This window comes from Xenopus laevis, chromosome 9_10L (assembly GCF_017654675.1).
Source record: "Xenopus laevis strain J_2021 chromosome 9_10L, Xenopus_laevis_v10.1, whole genome shotgun sequence".
Taxonomy (NCBI): domain Eukaryota; kingdom Metazoa; phylum Chordata; class Amphibia; order Anura; family Pipidae; genus Xenopus; species Xenopus laevis.
In genome coordinates, this window is record NC_054387.1 from 27,549,097 (window position 1) to 27,573,718 (window position 24,622).

Sequence of the window (24,622 nt, forward strand, 5' to 3'; positions counted from 1 at the left end):
TTAATATATATCCATATATCCGGCCTCAATGTCTGAGGCATAGCAATCACTATTCGCACTTCCATGATGTCACTGTGCTGCTCACATTCTCCCACTCTCCTTCTAGTCTATAATTTTGTAGTTTGTGCTGTATGTTCTAGCGCAGAATTTGGGATGATTCAAAGCCAGCTTTGATAACAGCTTATACAAAATGGTTCCTGCCTGCTTGCTGTTATTGTGAATTACAAAAGAAAAGAAGACATTTTTAAATAATTTATATATCATGTAAGTCAAGTTTATTTTTTTCAGCAGCTGGGCTGTCGGATAGAGAAGTGAAGTCTGTATTTGTGCAAATGCAGGGCTATGACTGGCTGTCCCCCTCCTACTGTGCTTCTGACAGGGAACGTTAGGACATGCTCACACCTCATTTGAAACAGGGACCAGAGGACATCTATGGTGAGAACTCCAATGAAGGGGCTATTTTTGAAGACAATATTAAAATTAAAAACTAGCATCATATAGTATACACTATTGCCTACAGAATTATGGGGCTATCATTTATCCTGTAGATCTCCTTTATATCCATAGAAAATAAATTTTGTTTTTGTTATACTGGAAAGTTAGTTGGTTCTTTCTTAATTGCTTGGAGGTTATTAAGAGAAGGATGGAACAATGTATTTTGCCAGTTAACCTGGATTATTTAAATCAGTGCTGTCCAACTGTCGGCCCACAACCCCCCTTGTGGGGCCCCACACATGAAAGTCTACCTGCTGTGCCAGTTTACCTTGTGTAAAGGTATCAATACTGATTTTAACTGGCCCCTACATTGTTTACCTCTCATCAGACTATAAAATCCTGCACTGTTCACACCTTTAAGACCCCTGCATTGTTCATAACTATGACACCTCTATTGTTCACACCCCTAAAGCCCAGTACTGAGCACACCCGAGACCTAGACTGAAACTGCCCACATTGTTCACACTTCAGACAAACTGCTGAAGGAGCACCAGGTCCTGACAAGTTTCCTGCTGTACTCTGCCTGCCATATGCTGAATGTGTGTGTCATACTCTAACTGCCCTATGTTCCATGGGTGTGCCATACTCTGCCTGCCCTATGCTCCCTGTGTGTGTGCGCAATAATCTGTCTGCCCTATGCTCCCTGTGTGTGCCATATTCTGAGTGTGCCATGCTCTGCCTGTGGGAAGTTATCCTGGTGGGGAATTGTTAGCATTTGGAAATACTTGTTACAGCTCCGCAAGGTGTTTAATCATGTGCTGGGGGTTACTGTTTTATCCACAGGGGAGTATGATGCATATGGATTTAAAGGTATGTCTATGGTTTAATAAACTTGTGATATCCCTGCAGTGAGAACCAATCATTTGGTTTTATGGTGTGCTACCACCATTAATGTGGATATAGTCTTAAAAGTTCTTGTGGTAACATGGGTGTTTCCATTATCTGCCCTCCACCGTGTAGGCCAGAAAATGTTTGGCCCTCGGTACCGCAGAAGTTGGACAGATCCTGCATTTGACACCAAAAAAAAAAAAAAATTAATTTCGGAGTCCCTGTCATACTAACTATAATGTGCACATGAAAGAACAAAAACTCCTGTATTCCAAGAGGCAGACATTTTTTGTTTTTATATTAACCTCCAGAAAATGAGCGGCTAGTGAACCATTCTTTTTTTATGTGCAACACTTTCATTGTTATGATCAACAACATAAAAAAAATCATTAGGAAGCTGGAAGGAGTCTTTTTCCCAAAAATATAAAATGCATTTAACAATCTTTAAAACAACATAGGCCAATATTTAAGTCAACATGCTGGGCAGGTTAGAGTTTCCACAGATCACACAATAATGTCAATCTATATGGATACTTGGACACAGAAGGACTCGTTCACCAACATGTGCACTTGCCAGTCACATGGAATCAAAACTAGCTGGGAATGATCTGCTACAGATTAGTAAATAGAAGCAAATATCGGATTGGTTAAAAGGAGTAACTGCACAGGTCCAGTTAACTGGAGAATCAGGTAATCAAACATATACACAATTCAGGAAGCAAGTGAAAGTTGGCACATTTGCACATTCATTAGTTTGAAATTTTCCAAGCTTGCTTTTTTCATAATGTTTATATCCTTTTTTCTGCAATCCTGAGCATGATATAAATTGTTTGTGCTACATGTCATTAAAATAATTATAATTTGTACTGTAGGTGTTGACTTTGGGGAACTTCCCTACAAGAGTAGTTGTAGTACCTCTAGGGAAATGATCAGTGTGACATCAAATATTAAGATGGCTCTATACACTTGACAGCAGAAAAATACATTAAAAAAAGTGGTCTGGAGCAGGACAGATACAGCAAATGGAAGTTCAAGCAAAGTAAACAGGTATAGGGTGTGAAAAACATTAACTAGAAAGTAGAAACCAGGTAGGTCTTTCAACTTTTTCATGGTTCCACCATGTAATACACCATAAAATCAAGTTTGTTCTTGACAACATTTGTTGGTTTTTTTTGTTAGATAAATATTTTGTGCTTACTGCAATATCTAGAAGAGTAGAGGTATGGGACCAGTAATCCAGATTGCTCAGTACCTGAGGTTTTCCAGATACAGATATTTCTGTCATTTGGATCTTCAGTCTACTAGAAAATCATGTAAACAACAGACTGGTTTTGCTTCATACAATGATTAATTATATCTTAGTTTGTGCAAGGTACTGTTTTATTATAACAGAGAAAAGAGAGTTTGTGCAAGGTACTGTTTTATTATAACAGAGAAAAGAGAAATAATTTTTAAACACATGGATTATTTGGATAAAATAAAGTCTATGGGAGACGGCCTTTCCGTAATTCTGAGCTTTCTGGATAAAGGTTCCCAGATAACGCATCTCATACCTCTACTAAAACAAATAAATTAAAACGATTTTTTAAAAAAAGACTCCAAATTTGAATATTTTACTTTTTCTTTAATTCAACTCTGTTTTTTACCCTCCACTGGCAACTCCTATAGTAATAACCAGTTCTTTTGTACTTATCTACTGCTAGACATACTCTTGGTATCAGATTTACTGTCCAATAAGACACAGCAGGATGAAATACTGTAATGTTTTTATCAACTTCATTTAAAAAGGCATATAGCACATAGAACGTTTGCCTTCCTGTGAGAGCAGGCACCAGTCATTACTTCATATATAGAGATTCAGCTGCCGAAAACAGTTGAAGTGTGCCTACATGACACAAATACATCTTGTGAAAAAATGATATGGTAATATAGTAGAATTAGCTATTTGTTTGATGACAGTATCCATTTCATGGTACTTTCTTGCTCCGATATTCTAGTCCCCCAACAACTCTCCTTGAGTATTTCTAGAAAGTCACAAGGAGCTAAACTATAGTGCAGTACTTAATGGTCTATTTTTTGCAATATTTCTCAAAGATGTAAGAACGGAGTGCCACATTTGCAGTCTCTAGTCATCCTCGGCTACCAAAACATACCAAATTGGCGACGAGATGTCTCTTCTATCTCTGCAGAAGCCTGCAGTTTTTCTTCCAACCTCGGATGAGCCTACCATAGCTTTTTCTGCTTGGATCCTTATGTTTGAAAATGACATCATTGCTGCTAACTAAGGGGAGATTTCTGCTGCCAGAACGTGTGCTTTACTTATTCACTGCCTGGGAGCGGAGGGACAGCGTATATTCTATACATTACCATTACCTGATGAGACTTATTAAACTGCTCTTACTGCTATAAAGAACTTTTCCGTGCCAAGAGTAAATGTGATAGATATAAATTCCTCCAATGTGGACAGCATAATGGTGAAATCACAGAACAATTTGTAGCAGCTTTAAGAGAGCTGGTTGTTACCTTTGAGTTTGGGAATCTAACAGATGAAATGCTATGAGACCAAAAAGTGGAAAAAACAAACTCACCTCACATTAGAGAGAGCAGGATTTAACCCTTGCAAAAGCTATTACAGTTGCTAGCCAAATTGAAACAGCAGTGGCAGAGGCTAAAACTCTCAGTCAGGGAACTGCTAGGAATGTACAGACTGTGAATTCAGCACTGTGGCCTAATAATGCACAGTCACAGGCAAAATACAGTGCTAAGGAAAGGGATTCACTGCAAAACCGTGCAGCAAATACAAATAAAAAATACTGCTTCTGCTGTGGTTCAATACAACACACTGCAAATTATGCTACATGTCCTGCAAAAGCTGTACAGTGCTGCAAATGCAGAAAAGTAGGACATTCTGCTAAGATCTGTCATAGTTCTGCTAAAGATGTTCATGAAGTCACTGCTCCAAATGTTACGGTATTAAGTGTGGATAAAGCTGGTACATTTATTCCAGACAAGTGTATATGCACTGTCAGTGTCAATATTGCTTCTGCTGACAAAGGGCACTCCATTAACCTGATGCTTGATACAGGTTCAGCTGTTTCTATACTACGAAAGGATGTTTTCTTGAAATACTTTGCAAAAGATTGTTTGTTGCACCTGCCCTGAGACTAGTCAGTTACTTAAAGGATCCAATCACTGTGCTTGGTTGCTTGCCAGTGACTGTACAATTTGAATCAAATACTGCAAAATGTGACTTTTACACTGTGAATAAAGGCACTGCTATACTTGGAAGGGATCTCTTTCCTGCATTAAACCTACAATTAGTTGATGGTCTCATTACTACAGCAACAGTGCCTGCCACACAGCCTGTGTCTAAAATTTCACCACAAAGCAACACTTCACTGGGCTGTGCAAAGAACTTTGGACACAAAGTTAAGTTGAGACCAGATGTAAAACCAGTACGCCAGAAATTGAGGCAATTGCACTACTCTACAAGGGAGTCGGTCTCAAAGGAACTAAAGCAAGATGTGATGGAAAAATCAGAATCCTCTGAATAGGTTTCACCAATTGTTGTAACAATGAAGAAAACTGGAGGTATTCGATTGTGTGTTGATCTCTGTGAACCTAATAAAGCAGTTGTTATATAGAGAAAATATTTTCATTTTCAGAACTGTGAGGAGCAAAATTTTTTTCTACTCTGGATCTCGTCAAGAATTACTGCATGAGGAAAGCAGAGACCTCACTGCATATATCACCCATGATGGTTTGTTTTGGTTCAAGCGTGTACCTTATGGACTGGCTTCAGCACCGAGTTGATTTCAAAGACTAATGTCTTCTATACTCCATGACATACCTGGTGTACAATGCTACTTGGATTATATAATTGTCTACACTCCAACTATGGATCTTCATGAAAAGTACCTAAAACATGTTCTGAAATGCATTGATTCTGCAGGAACCTTTCCAAATGCCACTTCGGACAAACTCAGCTGTCATTTCTGGGTCATATAATTTCACAAGATGTATTACTGCCTGACCCTGACCATGTCAACACTGTTACACAATCACCTACTCCATCTGATTTCCAGACCTTACAAGCTTTCTTAGTTCTTACTTCATGGTATTCTAAGTTTATTCCCAACTATGCTTCAGTTGTGGAGCCACTTAGAGCACTACTACTACGTGGAACTTTAAGTCTGGTGTGGTCAGAGACTGCTCAACATAACTTTGAAATAGTGAAACAGCTAATTGTGAACAATACAGCGCTAGCTTTATTTGATCCTGCACTACTCACTATGGTTGCTACAGATGCTTCAGACTATGGCGTTGGTGAAGTTCTCACACAGATCCATGCTTATCACACAGAGAAAACTGTTGCATTTGCATCCAGAACACTTACAGAGGCTGGTCGTAAAATATTCAATTGATGAAAAAGAAGTTCTAGCATGTGTTTGGACGGAGAACCTACCTATGGGGTAGAGAATTTACCTTATGCACTGATCATAGCCCTTTAAATACACTGTTTACAACAAAGGGACTAGGAAGAGCTGGAATAACTCATAACCCTTCAGTGTACCTCAAAGAGCATCAATGCAGTAGGACTAAATGAATGGAAAAAAAAAAAAAAAGATTGTGGGTTTACAGGGCTTGCAGAAAAGGACCGGATAAAAGCCTGACGTAATCTTCTTGGGTCTATGTAGCAACTCTTAAGACTGGTTAATGATCTGATCAGCCAGCAGGTAGACATACAGTATACAGGTTAGCCACCTTTTTATGATGCCAATTGTTTGGAAAGCCCAATTTCCTACACGGGCACCCCTAGGCTGCGCAGTCCTTAGCTTCACACAAACACACCCTTGCGCATGTGCCAGAGCACTGGCACATGGATAACATATTTTTATGTTGACCTCCATACCTTAAGGGGCATATTTATCAAAGGTCGAATATTGAGTTGAAAAAACTTAGAAATTTGAATTCAAAAAGACCAACAGAAATTAAGTCTTTGTTTTTATTTGGTCGAATAGGTCTGTTTTAGATCTAATAGGTCCGTATTCAGCCGAATTCGAATCGTACAAATCGAAGAAATAGTGAATTCGATCGAATTCAATTCAAAGTTTTTCCAAAAAGAAACTTAGATTTTTCAAAGTCTGCCAATTGACTCCAAATAGGTTTTAGGAGGTCCACCATAGGCTAAAACAGCATTTCGGGAAAGGTTTTAGATGGCAAATGTTCGAAGTACAGATATTCTAATTTTTTAATTTTTTTCAAATTCAAATAAAATTTGGACTATTCCCTAGTCGAAGTACACAAAAAATAGCTCAAAATTCAAATGTTTTTCATTCTAAAAATTCACCTCGACCTTTGATAAATCTGCCCCTAAGTCTACTTACAAATTAAACTTTTATAATTTAAACTTTAATCCAATATGATTGCTTTACCTCCAATAATGATTAAGTATATCTTAGTTTGGATCAAGGGCAAGGTCCTGCTTAATTATTACAGAGGAAGAGGAAGTATTTTTTAAAGATTTGGATTATTTGCATAAAATGGAGTCTTTGGGGGATGGCCTTCCTGTAATTTTGAGCTTTCTGGACAACAGATTTCTGGATAACTGATCCCATACTGTAATAAAGCTAAATATTTTACACCCCGTCATCAAATACATATAGGCTGTTGGGCTTGCAATTACATTTCAAGCATATTTGTCACAGGTCCTGGCAACTTCTCATCAAGCAAGGCATGGGAATATATATATGTACACCATTAAAGAGTTATCAAACAGCATACAGCAGTAATTTCAAACTGCAAAGTAGGTTTATTGAAGCAGTGGTTACACTTCAATCAACCCACTTTGCAGTTTAAAATTTCTGCTGTATGCTAATAGTTTATTACTTGATGGCACACAGACATCGTTATCAGCAGGGGGAACATTTTTAAGAATAAATAGCCTTATCTGGTAATTATAGATTAACGAATATATATGTACAGCCATGATGCTTGAAAAAAGACAGTCCATCAAGTTCAACCTCTTTACTTTTTTTAATCCGCCAGTTGATCCAGAGGAAGGAAAAAGTTCCTTCCAGAAAAAGGGAATCACTTTTAAAAATGGCATTTGAACTAGTCCCAAGATCAACTTGTACTATGAACTATCTTCCATAACCCTGTATTCCCTCAATTGCTAAAAAGCCATCCAACCCCTTTTTTAAAGCACACAGCTCTCGTAAAAAAAAAAACCCTTCCGAATATTTAGCGGGAACCTCTTTTCTTCTAATCAGAATGGGTGACCTTGTGTCAGCTTGAAAGACCTACTGGCAAATAAAGTCAAATTTGTGATTTTTGACACAAACAAGCAATTTGCGGTAAAAAGTCTGATTCAAAATTTTACTAGTCTGACCTGCAACATTTGCTCAAACAGCATAATTTTTTGCCAGTGGAAAAATGTCTGTTATCGCCCATTTTGCCTGTAATTGGCTGGAATGAAAACACAAACATTTTCAAGCATAACACTGGTGACATACGGTTGCTGTTTCAGTCATCGGCGGGGAACATTGCAGAGAATATGCATTTCTCCACTGGTGGCAATACAAGCTCCCATATGTAATAAAAGGCGCCAAGTTTGTCAAGGATCAGTAACACACAGCAACCAATAAAGTGCTTTCTTTTAAACAGGTGACCAGTGAATCCTAGTTGTTGATTGGTTGCTATGAGTTACTGCTCCTGGGCAAATTTAGTGCCTTTTATTACATAACCCCCAAGGTGTGTTATATGTGTCATGAGCCTTGTGGTTAACTTATTTTGCAAATGTGTGTCCCTTGCCATCCTATATAAACACAAATCATACCTAAGCATTTATATCTTTTTGTTTAGAGATAATAGACGCATGCTGTTTCACAATCCATTGCATTAAGAAGACTACAAAGAGAATTCTATAAATACTAGGTAAAGTCATTTACATCATGCAGAATGGCATGGTTATAGTTTAGAATTTAATGGATAAATGCATGCATTGGTTAACTATTTATGAGCAAATTCTTGAAACTGCTAAATGAATAGGACTTAAAAATATTGTTCTTCAGTACAATGATTTTTTTCGACTCACACAGTGGATTTTATTTAATATTGTAATCAAATAAATGGTCATTTAATAAGTGAGTGCTGTAAAAAAGTGCACCTATACACAGTGTAGATGCACAAACCTTGTTCTCTACAGGTTGTCATACTGTAATTTGTACAAGATCTGTAATGCTGTCCAAAAAAAAAACCACAGAAAAACGATACTCTACACAAAATTTAATGTGATTCACAGATTCTAGATGACCAACTTAACCAACATAATTCTGGCTGCCTACAAAGTCTCTCAGAACAGCAATACTATGCCACACACTTACAAAGTAAGTTAGGTAAAAAAAAAAAAAAAGTTCAACATTTAAACTGCATTTTAACCTGCCTAACTGCTAGTTGATCTAGAGGAAGGCAAACAACCCCATTTGAAGCCTCTCAAATTTGCCTCAGAAGAGGAAACATTCTTTTCCTGACTCCAAAATGGCAATCGGACCAATCCCTCGATTAACTTGTACTATGAGCTATCTTCCATAACCCTGTATTCCCACCCTTGCTAAAAAGCCATCCAACCCCTTCTTAAAGCTATCTAATGTATCAGCCTTCAGGGAGAGAATTCCACAGCTTCACGGCTCGGACTGTAAAAAACCCTTCCAAATTTTTAGGCAGAACCGCCTTCTAATCGGAATGGGTGACCTTGCGTCAGTTGGAAAAACCTACTGGTAAATAGGGATGCACCGAATCCACTATTTTGGATTCAGCCGAACCTCAGAATCCTTCACGAAAGACTGGGCAGAATACTGAACCAAATCCAAATCCTGATTTGCATATGCAAATTAGTAGGGGAAAGGGGAAAATGTTTTACTTTCTTGGTTTGTGACAAAAAGTCACACAATTTCCCTCCTGCCCCAATTTTGCATATGCAAATTAGGGTTCAGATTCGGTTCAGCGGGATTCAGATTCGGCCAAAAGGTATGGAAAATCATAGCTATGAGGAAAGACTGGCCAAATTGGGGATATTCACACTGGAGAAGAGGCGCTTAAGGGGTGATAGGATAACTATGTATAAATATATAAGGGGATCATATAAAAATCTCTCTAATGCTTTATTTAACAGGAGGTCTTTCCAGCTGACACGAGGTAACCCATTCCGATTAGAAGAAAAGAGGTTCCGCCTAAATATACGTTAGGGTTTTTTTACAGTGAGAGCTGTGAAGATGTGGAATTCTCTCCCTGAATCAGTTGTGCAGGCTGATAAATTAGATAGCTTTAAGAAGGGGTTGGATAGCTTTTTAGCAACTGAGGGAATACAGGGTTATGGGAGATAGCTCATAGTACAAGTTGATCCAGGGACTAGTCAGATTGCCATTTTGGAGTCAGGAAGGATTTTTTTCCCCTCTGAGGCAAACTGGTGAGGCTTCAGATGAGTTTTTTTTTTGCCTTCCTCTGGATCAACTGGCAGTTAGGCAGATATAAAAAAAAAAAAGGTTGAACTTGATGGATGTGTGTCTTTTTTCAACCTTACTTACTTACTTACTTACTTACTATGACCTATCCTTCATAAAGCCATGCTGCTCATCATGCCATTAAGTAGGACACAATTTTGAATGTGATCCCTTAACAAGACTTCAAATCATTTGCCCACCACAGGTGGTGTAATCCCTTTTCAAATATTGAATGACATCAGCTTTCCTCCAATTCATGGGTTCCATACCAGATGAAAGCGAATCGGATAAAATCAGAAATAGGGGCCAATCTAAAACTGAACTGTCTCTTAGACCCTTGTTTACATTCACTTTCATTAAAGCTTAATGAATAATATCCTGAGTCAGCCACTGACTAGATTGAGCAGAGCCATCAGAGCAGCTATGAAGTGAGCCCGGGAACTCAGACTCTCCTATTGTTTATACTGAAGAGAAGAAGTGATTTAGCACATTTGCCTTTTCTGTATCTGTTACAAACCTGCTGGTACCATTATTTAAAGGAGCAACATTCTCAGCCTGCATCTTTTGACTATTAATATACTTAAACTTTTTGGGTCTTAGTCTTAGCCTCAACCACAATGCGCCCTCATTTACTATCTTTGCCTTCCGGATTGCTGTTTTACAACATTTATTATAGTGTTTGTATTCATTAAAGGTGACCTGTCACACAGACTATAATAAAAAGTCCTTTTCAAATGAAAAGTGAAATCCAAATAATTTTTTTTATTAAATATTCATAGTTGTTGTAAGCTCATTTAAAAATCTCAGCTGTCAATAAAATATTGCCTGCCTTTCCTCTATTTCTTTGGCATAGAGGATGGACAGGTAATTACTTTTACTTTCCATTCAGCACTTATTAGATGTCACTGCACTCCCCACATTCCCCCAGCTCTCTTCACCAGTGTAACCAGTGCGTGGTGTTGAACATCAGGTCTCCCATTTTGGTGCACAAACAAGATTGTGATATGATTCAAGGCTTGCCTTAATAACAGTGTCCACAAAATGGCTCCTGCTTCCTTGCTATCCCTGACCAAACAAAACAAGATTCAAATAATTTATGAAGTGTAATTAAAGTTCATTTTGCTTGACTAACGGCATAATATAAGATTTGTAATATTTTTTTCAGGTCCCCTTTAAATGCAGCTTCTGTCCCAGCAGACTTGGTTTTTAACACCTTTCTCTTGTTTCCTATTAACTTCTTTACGTCTATATTAAGCCACACAGGTTGATTCTTAATGCTTCTACATGGGTTTTTTGCCTTCCTCTGGATCAACTGGCAGATAGGTAGTTAAAAAAAAAAGTTGAACTCGATGGACATGTGTCTTTTTTCAACCTTACTTACTATGTTACTATGTTACTATGTATGTTACATTTACTCGTTAAAGGGATTTTTTTTTTTTTTTTTGCAACAGATATTAAATGATATTACATGATGATCACCATTACCCAGGGGTTCAATCACTCGCACATTTGCTATATGTTCTGTGATGTAGAGATCACTAGATCCAGTATAGCTTTTTACTGGTTGGCTCCTCAACAACTTGTTTGTAAACTTTTTCCCATTAACTGACCTGGCAGTGCTGTTGCTCCAGTCAATATCTGGGTAATTAAAATCCCCCATTATCATTACTTTCCCTAAACTATTTGCTGGACTCTTTACAATCAGTGAAGAGCTCCACCCATAAGACTTCTGCCCCCTCATTTTCAAACATCACTTCCTCCTTTATATACATTTTCTAACATCACCTCCTGCCTAACCAACAGACATACCTCTCCTCCTTTTCTATTGCCTCTGTCCCTCTGAAACGAACTATAGCTGCTGATAACTGCCCAAGTCATGCGACTAATTTAGCCATGTTTCGGCCACACCAATCACATCATATTTTCCCTCCAGTGCCCGCACCTCTAGCTCTCCCATTTTACCAGTCACACTCCTTGCATTTGCACACATACATTTAATACTGTTAATTAATTGTTATGTTGTCATCGAATGGTTTATTCTTTTAATCAAACAATTTGGTGCTTAAATAGCAGTCTGACACCAGCTTTTCTTTCATCTAGTAGGGTAACTTTTGAAGATCTATTATGTAATATCCAACCAAAAACAGTAGAGTCAAGCAGGAATGAATGTGTTAATAGAGATTAACACATGAACGCATTCATCTAGGCTACTATATGGGTACTTGAGCATTACAGAAACTATATTGTATATGCAGTCAGTAGTGTAGAAAAAAAAATCCCCTCTGTTGAAGTCATGCCTCCTGAACCTGCTGCCCTAGGAGCTAACCATAGGAGTCTATTTTTGCAAATACAACTCTGGAAACTAAATGAGACAGGGGGCATAAAATAAAATTGTAACCCTATAGATCTGAAATTGCAATTGATGTCATGCAATATCACCACCAAGGATCTTTGCAAACTTTCTTTAAAGCAAAAAGAAATCCTCAATATCCTCAATAAGTTCATGATCAGCAGATGTAAACAAAAGCCACTACAAAAAAGGATAATGCAATTTAAAAGAAAAACAAAGAGCACCATTTAGTGAATGTTTTTTTATATGTTCAACAGCAGGCATGATGTATTAGAAAACTTTTTTCCCCATTTTTGAAGGGATATCATTTACTAAATTCTTCCAAATGTTTTTTCTGTTAGCAAAGCTTTAACTATAAATTACTCAGAAAGCATCCTCTATGTTAAACTTCTATGGTTCTGAGGGACGGAATATTTCTGGCCTACATGGTGGAGGGCCTATAGTGGAAGGCAGTGCTGACCGCTACCCATTTTTGAATAACACCCACTTTAAACCATACTCATGTTATCACTAGGGATGCAACGAATCCACTATTTTGGATTCGGCCAAACCCCCGAATCCTTTGTGAAAGATTCGGCCGAATACCAAACCAAATCCGAATCCTACTTTGCATATGCAAATTAGGGGTGGGAAGGGCAAAACATTTTTTAATTCCTTGTTTTGTGACAAAAAGTCACATGATTTCCCTCCCGCCCCTAATTTGAATATGCAAATTAGGATTCGGATTCAGTTTGGCCGGGCAGAAGGATTCGGCCGAATACGAATCCTGCTGAAAAAGGCAGAATCCCGAACCGAATCTTGGATTCGGTGTATCCCTAGTTATCACAATAACTTTTACGATCTTAATCAAATTAATGGTGGTGGCACCAAAAAATAAAAAGCTTGGTGGCGCTCACTGCAGAGGATATTATCCCTATTCATGTGAAAAAAGTTCAAAAGTTCAAGTGGGTTGTTTACTAAACTGCAAATGTATCTTATTATTTCATTAAAAAAACACAACCAAACTCCCATGCCCAATTTGACATTATTTATTAATAAAAACTCAAATTAATCGGATCAGGAAAAAACCTAATAAAAAATTTTCAGACTTTTTTTCCCCATATCTTTTTGCCAGAAAACCCTGAATTTTCAGATTTTCTGGCTAAACTCCACACAAATAGAGATTGGTGCCTCTCCCATTGACTTGTACAGGACCTCAACAGGTCTGAGATGGTGGAGTTTCGGAGTCTGGATTTTTGCAGTATACATATATTCCAGATGCAGCCTGTGGGCTTCCAGCTGGACTGCACTGGTAGCGAAAGTAGCAACATGTTCACAACATTCAAAAGCAACTGCACCAATATCACCACAGTGGCGTGTGTAAGCAAATCAATGTAATGGCAGTTAAAAGGGGTGCAAGGTACCTTAAATCACCTAATATTGCCAGGGCAAAATGATGGGGGAATAAAAAAAAAAAAGAATTACAGAGAATATTATTTTGGATTAAGTTAGTTTAGGTTAAGGAATGGAGCAAAACAAATGTAACTTGCACATGAGCATAAGACTTTACTATACTGTGTAAAACACAGCAGGAATTAGGATGTGCAAGATAAATAAAGCTTGATTTAAAGGAACAGGAACATCAAAACATTTTTTAAAGAATTCGTTAGTTTAGATCGAAAAAAAAAACACCAAGACAATTTATACTTTAAAATCACAAAGTCTTTATTAAGAAATAACTCCACTTCTGCTCTTCCTTCAGAAAAGGCGAAAGGGCGACCATCCATCCTGTGGGGCTTCGATTCCATCTCCCTGGCTATTCTATTGACAGGTCTTTCGTGGAGGAGCAGCGCAGGGGAGCGGGGCATCAGCAGGTCCCCATCCTTTTCCAAGCACAATCGCTCTGTCTGTGCTGGTTCGAGCCGCTGCCCTTGCTACTCTCTGGTCTGTCAAAGTCTGGGAGTAGAGTTTCTCGGGTGGCTGTGCAGAGGGCTGGAGCTGCTCTTCCTGGCAGTCCAGCCCTCTGGCTCACTTGGGGCCCTCGGGACTTGGCTCAGTCTGTTCCTCCGTGATATTACCTGTGTGCCCATAGCTTTGCTGCCCAGTGTGGTGGTTGGCACCAGTTAGAAGGGGGGAGAGTACAGGTCTCTCCCCGCAGCCCCAGCAGCCTTATACTTTGCCGTTTGCAGATGTGGTGGGAGAAGACACGGGCAGAGGAAGAAGAAGAAAAGTATGGGGACCTGCTGATGCCCCGCTCTGCTCCTCCACCAAAGACCTGTCAGTAGAATAGCCAGGAAGATAGAATCGAGCCCCGCAGGATGGATGGTCGCCCTTTCTGAAGGAAGAGCGGAAGTGGAGTTTTGGCAAGTTATTTCTTAATTAAGACTTTGTGATTTTAAAGTATAATTTGTCTTGGTGGGGTTTTTTTTCATTCTAAACTAACGAAATCTTTAAAAAAAAAATGTGATGTTACTGTTCCTTTAACTTGCTGAAAAACAGCATGAGCAATGTGTCTTCATTTGTTTAACCTTAGCTTAGTACTTTCACTCCCATTCTACTTTATTTTCAACTACAATTTTGTTGCTGGGCATTTTAACAGGCAAGAGTAAGATATGAAAGCAACAACTGTGTAGATCTGCAAATATTGCTTGTATTGTCATTCCACAATTGAGTTGCAAACATATATTTAAATTAGAGACAGAAGATAATACATGTTTGGGATCCATCATCCGGAACCCAGTTATCCAGAAAGCTCCGCTTGAGGGGTGATATGATAACTATGTTTAAATATATAAGGGGATCATATAATAATCTCTCTAAAGCTTTATTTACCAGTAGGACACAAGGTCACCCATTCCGATTAGAAGAAAAGAGATTCCGCCTAAATATTCAGGAGGGATTTATTACAGTGAGAGCTGTGAAGATTTCTCTCCCTGAATCAGTTGTGCAGGCTGATACATTAGATAGCTTTAAAAAGTTGGATGGCTTTTTAGCAAGTGAGGGAATACAGGGTTATGGAAGATAGCTCATAGTACAAGAGACTAGATTGCCATTTTGAAGTCAAGAAGGAAATTTTTCCCCCCTGAGCCAAATTGGAGAGGCTTCAGATGAGGTTTTTTGCCTCTCTCTGGAACTAGCAGTTAGGCAGGCTTAAAAAAGTTAAAATGTTGAGCTTGATGGAAGTGTGTGTTTTTTCAACCTAACTACAGAATGGTCGTCCCCATAGACTACATTTTATCCAAATAATCCAAATAATAAAAAACAGTATTCCCTTTTTCTCTGTAGTAATAAAACAGTACTGTGTACTTGATCCCAACTAAGATATAATTAATCTTTATTGGAAGCAAAACTAGCATATTGGTTTTATTTAATTAATTATTTACTTAATTAAGTTTAGGTGTCCACTACCCCAGAACTGGTAAGTAAGCCTGTAGCACGTCACCTCTATATATGCATAAAATTCATTGTGTTTGGATGTGCCCAAACAATTCTCCTTATAATATAAACATAATCCAAGCATGATCTGAACAAATTTTTTTCCTTTAGTTCTCTAAAGAGTTAAGTATCTTGATTTTTAGAAGTTTAGAAGATGGTTGACTATAATGAGGTCAGATAAATACCGGATTCAGTGTATCCCTCAACCATAAAAAAAACAAAACGAAAGGCTGTTAACACACACTCTAAGCAATTGTCCTTTAGAACAACTACAGCATCGAAATACTTGTGTGCGTTTAAAAAGACAAGCAGTCTGTTACAACACACCTGTTTGAAAGTTTCATGGTACTACTGTATGGTGGATGAGGGTGCATAGCAGAGTATTGTTTTAATGCAACTATGGCTGAAGTCATGCATAGCACTTACTTGCCAAAGCCTTCTCATAATTCTTCCCCATGGCAATGAAGTTCCTAAGGCAGGGGTTAAATTGTTCCATAATTGTCTGAAATAAACAAAACAAAAAAAAGATAAGTCTATGTAAGCATTATTGTGATGTTTAAGTCAACAACAAGATGCAAGAACCAATGAGGATCACAGCAGGAGTCAGTTTAAGTAACTTATAGCACTAAAGCAAGGATAGGAACTATAGGCATTCCAGGTTAAGCTAACCTATAGCTCCCAAGATCTAAGCTTGTGTGCCTGTATGTTTAGAAAAAGTTTGGGAACTGGGCGTAGTTTGGCTATGGACTGAATGTCACAAGTTCTCAGAACTTGATGTACTGATGCAGCCAATTTGGTTTGTCTGTTTGACACAGAATAACTAAACACAGATATCCCATTTATCTCATTTAACACAGAAAACTGCGTCAAAACATCCCATCTAATTAAAGCATTCACCATTGTGAACAATGGTGCTTTGGTATGCTAATGAAAAGGTTAAATGCATCAAATGAGTTAAGATGACTTTAGATAACACAGTTTCTTCAATTAACCCTGAGCCATGATGCATTTAACTCACAAATCCAAGTGTATACCTGATGTAAATTGCACATATCAAAAATATGCCTCACAAAAGGGATAACAATTATGTAGTATTTATGTAGTGAATGCCCATTCAAGGCACTTACACCTTACAACTCAGTTTGAAGTGTTTTTGATTCAGCATCTCAGTTTTACCGTAAGTGATTTTGATCCAGCTGAATGAAACGCAGATCAAATTCAAATTACCCAGAATAAACTCCTATGACAAAGCTGCAACATATTAGCAACTGTTTAAGTGCCATATAGCGTTAACAGGAGTGATTCCAGTCTAAGTAAAATTTGAGAGGATGAGAATAGCTTCCCCAATAAGATTATATTCAGAAATTTAGAAAATTGGAATTACAAAAACAAAATAAAATAAACATACAAAACTTAAGAATATTTATTTATTTCTAAAGACTCTTTATGGGCCCCAGAACAGGATTTACACTTGGCAAACAACTCCTGACTAAAGAATGACTATGTTCTCATTATTCTGCTACTGTATACAGTTCAGTAATGTTCTAATCACAGAGCAGGCATTCCACATAGATAAATTGACCCGCCCAAGGTCACAGGGAAAAATACATGGGACTCTCTCAGGGCACACACAACATGTTGTGTGTGGAAATATAATAAATATTTAATGCAGGTACCCTGCTTATAGCGTGTGATTCCCATACTCTGATAAATATTTTACTTTATGTACCAAAGGGTGCATTATTAAAAAATACTAAAGAGCTCAAAAACTGGGATAATCTAGGTATCTATGTAAAGAGTATGGACTGTAAACCAGTTCAGATTCAAGAACAAAGAGTTGTATTGACAACTTTGTCTTCTGCAATGATCCCCAACCACTGTATCGTGAGTAACATGTTGCTCTCCAACCCACTGGATGTTGCTCACAGTAGCCTCAAAGCAGGTGCTTATTTTTGAATTCCTAGCTTGAAAGCAAGCTTTAGATGCAAAAAAACAATGTGTACTGCCAAACAGAGGCTGCAACACCATATAAAGGTTACCAATTAGCCAATCACAGCCCATAGTTGGCACACCACATGCTTGTGCTGCTCTGCAATTTATTTTACATTTAAATTTGTCTCATGGGTAAAAAAGGTTGGGGACCTTAATAAGATTGATGCAGTATTGTACAGTTTCTTGAAACAAAAATAGGTTTGTATAAAATAGTACCGTATATACTCGAGTATAAGCCGACCCGAGTATAAGCCGAGGTACCTAATTTTACCTACGAAAACTGGGAAAACTTAATGACTCTAGTATAAGCCGAGACACAACTACAGCCCTGTCTCCCAGCAGCGCACATTCTGCCAAAGCGACCCCCCAGCGATCAACCGGACTTCTTTGCAAAGTTGATGGTGACAGAGAATTGCCAAACGGATTACTGTGTGCATTGTCCCACTGTCCCACTACCATGTGCAGAGGGTGCTGTTTGATATTGCCATCACTGTTAATCTTTCGTACAACCAACAGAGGGCGCTGTGTGATATTGCAGTCACTGTTATTCTTTCATATAACCAACAGAGGGCGCTGTGTGATATTGCAGTCACTGTTAATCTTTCATATAACCAACAGAGGGCACTGTGTGATATTGCAGTCACTGTTATTCTTCCATATAACCAACAGATGGCGCTGTGTGATATTGCAGTCACTGTTATTCTTTCATATAACCAACAGAGGGCGCTGTGTGATATTGCAGTCACTGTTAATCTTTCATATAACCAACAGAGGGCGCACTGTTATTCTTTCATACAACCAACAGATGGCACTGTGTGATATTGCAGTCACTGTTATTCTTTCATATAACCAACAGATGGCGCTGTGTGATATTGCAGTCACTGTTATTCTTTCATACAACCAACAGATGGCGCTGTGTGATATTGCAGTCAATGTTATTCTTTCATATAACCAACAGATGGCGCTGTGTGATATTGCAGTCACTGTTATTCTTTCATATAACCAACAGAGGGCGCACTGTTATTCTTCCATATAACCAACAGAGGGCATTGTGGGATATTGCAGTCTCTCCCCAAGTGTACTGTTGGTATAGGAATGATTAAAAGTGACTGCAATCTCAGCTACTCGGTTCGGCTACCGCTGACCCGAGTATAAGCCGAGGTAGACTTTTTCAGCACATTTTGGATGCTGAAAAACTCGGCTTATACTCGGGTATATACGGTACATCAACATTTCTCAGGCCCAGTTCAACACTGCCAATCACCAGTCAAGTAGGTACTAAAGAGTATCTGATGCTTAGATTTCTACTCTCTGTACCTGCAAGAGTTAGGGGCATATTTATCAAGGGTCGAATTTCGATTTTAAAAAACGTTGAAATTCGAATTCAAAAAGACGAAGCAAAATTAAGGTTTTTTTGCCTGAATAGGTCCGTTTTTGATAGAATAGGTCCATATTCGGCAGAATTCGAATTGTACGAATTGAAGTAATAGCGCATTCCATCAAATTACAATCACAACAAAACATTTTCAAAGTCCACCAATTGACTCCAAATAGGTTTTAGGAGGTCCCCCATAGCTAAAACATCAATTCGGCAGGTTTTAGATGGTGAATGGTCAAAGTCAAGTTTTTAAAGAGACAGTACATGATAAATTTCGATATTTGAATTTTCAAATCGAATTCAAATCGAATTTGGACTATTCCCTAGTTGAAGTACACAAAAAAATAGCTAGAAATTCGAGTTTTTTGAATTAGAAAATTCCACTCGACCGTTGATAAATCTGACTCTTAAACTTCCAATTTTAAAATGATATTTAAGAAGGAACTGAGCAGCTTGCTTATTTACTTTAAGATTCCTCCAGCCTAACTGCTTAAGGGGGTGTGACATTATAAATGGTCCAGATAGCACAACTATGAATGTTTTTTAAAAAGAATTTGGATTGTATGCTTGATTTGAAAGGGACTTTTATTATACCGTTTTTTATGTCTGGGTGACCCATCCACGCAGACACCATGTACAGTTCTGCCCTTTACGTTTCATTCGGCTTCATGCAGATGTTTCCCGTGATACTATCAATACTGTTCATGTAGGACAACTTCAACACCACCATTACCTGACTGATATAGACAATTACACTTTAATCACGTCTGCAATAAAAGATCTTGGACCAAATACTACATCTATGACAGATCTATTAAGCCATATGAGATTAGTAATTACAGTGAATACTGTAAGGGGGTTATTAACTAAACTCTGAATGCAAAAATCCCCAAAAAAATTTCAGAATTTATTAAATCCCGAGGATGGAAAAGTCTGAAGCAGAAAATCCAGCATCTCAGACCTGTATAGATTGCATATAAGTCAATGGGAGAAGTCCCAATGATTTTTTTAAGTGCACTGGGTTTCTTGCAATACCCTGAAGTTTTCGGGCAAAGCGTTTTCGGGTGAAAAATCCGAAAAAAAATTGTGAAAATCGGATGAAAAAAATGTGAAAATCAGATTTTTTTTTCCCCGCAAAGCAAATTTTTTCGGGAAAATGTAATAATAAATAAGAGTAAAAAACCCAAGCAGATTTGATCGGATTTTGTAGCAGAAAATAGAGATAAATTCGGACTTTGATAAATAACACTCTGGTGAGGGTGTAGAATCACTCTGGGTAGAGATTTTGACTGGGCAAAAGGTAACAAAAAGAATTATCATTGGTGTATGCTATAAACCACCTCGTATAAGTGTCGAGTATGAAGCCCAGCTACTCTTGCAGATACAAGCGGCTTCACAGCTGGGTCAAGTTGTTGCTATGGGTGACTTCAATTATCCAGACATTGACTAGGGTAATGGGAATGCTAAGACAGAAAAAGCTAGTAGTTTTGTAAATATGCCGAATGACAACTTTTTATTCCAGCTCGTTCAAGAACCTACTAGGAATAACTCTCTTTTGGACCTTGTAATAATTAACAATACTGAACTCATCTCTAACATTTGTGTGGGTGAGTATTTAGGGAATAGTGATCATAACATGGTCTCCTTTGAGATTCTGTTGCAGAAGTAATTCTATAAGGGAGTAACTAAAACACTAAATTTCAGACGTGCAAACTTTGACAGTATAAGGGCATCTCTGCAACATATTAAGTGGGAAATGCTTTTCACAGGGTTAAACACAGAACAAAAATGGGAAGTCTTTAAAATGCTGCTTAATAAATATACTAGTCAGTATATTCCACTTATAAGCAAGGAACGTCGTTGCAAAGCAAAACCTTTTTGGTTCAAAAGAAGCATTGGTGTTGAGGTGGGTAAGAAAAGACGTGCTTTTAAGGCTTTCAAGTTAGCTGGTACAGCCGAAACATTTATAAGGTACAAGGAGGCCAATAAATCATGCAAAGAAGCTATAAGGCAAGCTAAAATTGCTATAGAAAAGGATATTGCAGCAAGCAGTAAAACAAATCCAAAATTATTTTTTAAATATGTTAATAGTAAAAAATGAAGCAGGAAGGGGTGGGACCCTTACTATCAGAGGGGGGTCAGCTGGTTGATGAAAACAAAATAAAAGCGCAGATTCTGAACTCATATTTTTCATCTGTCTACACAAATGAGGAACCAGTAAGTGAAGGTTTCCTTCTTAACAGTCCCAATTCTAGTAATACAACTAATGATGCATGGTTCACACATGAGGAAATTCAGACTAGAACATGTTAAGATTAAAGGGATACTGTCATGGGAAAAAACATTTTTTCAAAATGAATCAGTTAATAGTGCTGCTCCAACAGAATTCTACACTGAAATTCATTTCTCAAAAGAGCAAACAGATTTTTTTATATTCAATTTTGAAATCTCACATGGGGCTAGACATTTTGTCAATTTCCCAGCTGCCCCTGGTCATGTGACTTGTGCCTGCACTTTAGGAGAGAAATGCTTTTTGGCAGGCTGCTGTTTTTCCTACTCAATGTAACTGAATGTGTCTCAGTGGGACATGGGTTTTTACTATTGAGTGCTGTTCTTATATCTACCAGGCAGCTGTTATCTTGTGTTAGGGAGCTGCTATCTGGTTACCTTCCCATTGTTCTTTTGTTTGGCTGCTGGGGGAAAAAGGGAGGGGGGTGATATCACTCCAACTTGCAGTACAGCAGTAAAGAGTGATTGAAGTTTATCAGAGCACCAGTCACATGACTTGGGGCAGCTGGGAAATTGACAATATGTCTAGCCCCGTGTCAAATTTCAAAATGGAATATAAAAAAATCTGTTTGCTCTTTTGAGAAATGGATTTCAGTGCAAAATTCTGCTGGATCAGCACTATTAACTGATTCATTTTGAAAAACATTTTTTTTCCCATGACAGTATCCATTTAACAAAGGTCCAGGGCCAGATGGTATTCATCCCAGGGTAATTAGCAAGCTTAGCTCTGTGATTGCCAAACCTCTTTACTTAATTTTTCAGGATTCATTGAGATCTGGCATAGTGCCGAGAGACTGGCGAATTGCTAATGTGGTGCCTCTATTCAAAAAAGGATCCCGTTCTCAGCCTCAAAACTATAGGCCAGTTAGTCTGACGTCAGTGTTAGGAATGCTTTTCGAAGGGTTAATAAAGGATAAGATACTGGACTTCATAGCAAATCATAATACTATGAGTTTGTGCCAGCATGGTTTTATGCGTAATAGATCTTGCCAGACTAACTTAATTTCTTTTTATGAGAATGTAAGTAGAGACCTCGATTCTGGGATGGCAGTGGATGTGATTTACTTAGACTTTGCTAAAGCATTTGATACAGTGCCACACAAAAGGTTACTGGTTAAATTAAGGAATGTTGGCCTGGAACATAGTATTTGTACCTGGATAGAGAACTGGCTAAAAGATAGACTACAAAGAGTGGTGGTAAATGGAACATTTTCTAATTGGACCAGTGTTGTTAGTGGAGTACCCCAGGGCTCTGTACTAGGTCCCTTGCTTTTCAACTTGTTTATTAATGACCTGGAGGTGGGCATTAAAAGTACTGTTTCTATTTTTACTAAATTGTGCAGAACGCTGCCATTTTGAAAAGTGATTTGTCTAAACTGGAAAACTGGGCAGCAAACTGGAAAATGAGGTTCAATGTTGATAAATGCAAGGTTATGCACTTTGGCAAAAATAATATAAATGCAAGTTATACACTAAATGGCAGTGTGTTGGGAGTTTCCTTAAATGAGAAGGATCTAGGGGTCTTTGTAGAGAACACGTTATCTAATTCTGGGCAGTGTCATTCTGTGGCTACTAAAGCAAATAAAGTTCTGTCTTGCATAAAAAAGGGCATTAACTCAAGGGATGAAAACATAATTATGCCTCTTTATAGGTCCCTGGTAAGACCTCATCTGGAGTATGCAGTTCAGTTTTGGACTTCAGTCCTTAAGAGGGATATAAATGAGCTGGAGAGAGTGCAGAGACGTGCAACTAAATTGGTTAGAGGGACGGAAGACTTAAATTATGAGGGTAGACTGTCAAGGTTGGGGTTGTTTTCTCTGGAAAAAAGGCGCTTGCGAGGGGACATGATTACACTTTACAAGTACATTAGAGGACATTATAGACAAATGGCAGGGGACCTTTTTACCCATAAAGAGGATCACCGTACCAGAGGCCACCCCTTTAGACTAGAAGAAAAGAACTTTCATTTGAAGCAATGTAGAGGGTTCTTCACAGGACAGTGAAGGTTGTGGAATGCACTGCCGGGTGATGTTGTGATGGCTGATTCAGTTAATGCCTTTAAGAATAGCCTGGAGGATTTTTTGGACAGACATCATATCAAAGGCTATTGTGATACTAAGCTCTATAGTTAGTATAGGTATGGGTAGATAGAATTTAATTAAAAGTAGGGAGGGGTGTATGTATGGATGCTGGGTTTTCATTTGGAGGGGTTGAACTTGATGGACTTTGTCTTTTTTCAACCCAATTTAACTAACTATGTAAATGTAACAGGATTGATAGATTTATATTGCTATGAAAAACGTCTAATTCGAATTCAAAAAGACCAGCCAGAAAAAAAAACTTTGACTTAATATTGGTTGAATAGGTCCATATTCGGCCAAATTCGAATCATACAAATCTAATTAATACCGTATTAGATTCAAAGTTTTTCCCAAAAAGAAAAAAAAAAAAACTTTGATTTTTCAAAGCCCACCAATTGACTCCAAATTGGTTCTAGGAGTTCCCCCATAGGCTAAAACAGCAATTCGGCAGCTTTTAGATGGCAAATGGTCAAGGTCAATGGTCAAGAGACAGTACATGACAAATTTCAATACTCTAATTTTTTCAAATTTTAATCGAATTTGGACTATTCCCTAGTCAAAGTACACAAAAAATAGGTTGAAATTATAATTTTTTGCATTTGAAAATTCACCTCGATCTCTGATAAATCTGCCCCTATATGTAATGATTAATTGTTTGTATATGGAGTACATTTACAATTTTTTATATTTGTCTGTTGTACGTGTAAGGGCCCAAAGGCTCAGTCTGGAGTAGCAGACCTAAGAGGAAGCTGTAGTCCAGCACAGTTCGCGGTACAATAGGATTAGGCAAAAGAATGGTCAAAGTCCAGGCAAATAGGTCAGTTCAGGCGGCAATGGTTCAATAGACGATAAACAGGCAAGGGTCAAGATCAAGGTCAGAATCAATACACAATAACACACCCAAGAACTCACAAGGTAGAACCTATAATTGGGCAATGTTTTCAGACCTTCAGGCTCCTTAAATAGGCCTCCTTCAGCACCAAAAGATGGACGTGATGACATCATTGCGCTGGCTATCATTCAGGCGCTGGCGTCCATTCTGACGCTGGCAAAAACGCGCTGGCTTCACATCGTTGCTCCCGGGAAGGTAATTCTAGCTTACAGTATGTATTTACAGTCATACATAAAACGGTGGTCTCTTAATTAGGACAATGATTGGACAGCACTGTCCATTCTGCTGTTTCCTGCCAAAAAGTAGACTTAAGGAATGTTCACTGTTGTTTTAGCACTTTAAGAAAGGCCTTGGATTGGGGCAAAACGTAATAACATTGGTATGAACCAACATTCTAACCGG

The 24,622-nt window shown here is 38.1% G+C and overlaps 1 protein-coding gene across 11 annotated transcripts in view; it reads right to left on the minus strand.

The window, feature by feature from the left end:
* Positions 1-24,622, minus strand: part of baiap2.L (BAI1-associated protein 2 L homeolog) — a 156,479-nt gene that overhangs the window by 89,069 nt on the left and 42,788 nt on the right. For 10 of the 11 annotated variants that reach the window (XM_041577338.1, XM_041577341.1, XM_041577343.1 and 7 more), the window contains exon 2: positions 16,015-16,090. The exons of the other annotated variant lie outside the window; for it this stretch is intronic. In XM_041577338.1, the coding sequence (XP_041433272.1) occupies positions 16,015-16,090 (76 nt within the window). The remainder of the gene's footprint in view (positions 1-16,014; positions 16,091-24,622) is intronic. 11 annotated transcript variants of the gene reach the window in all.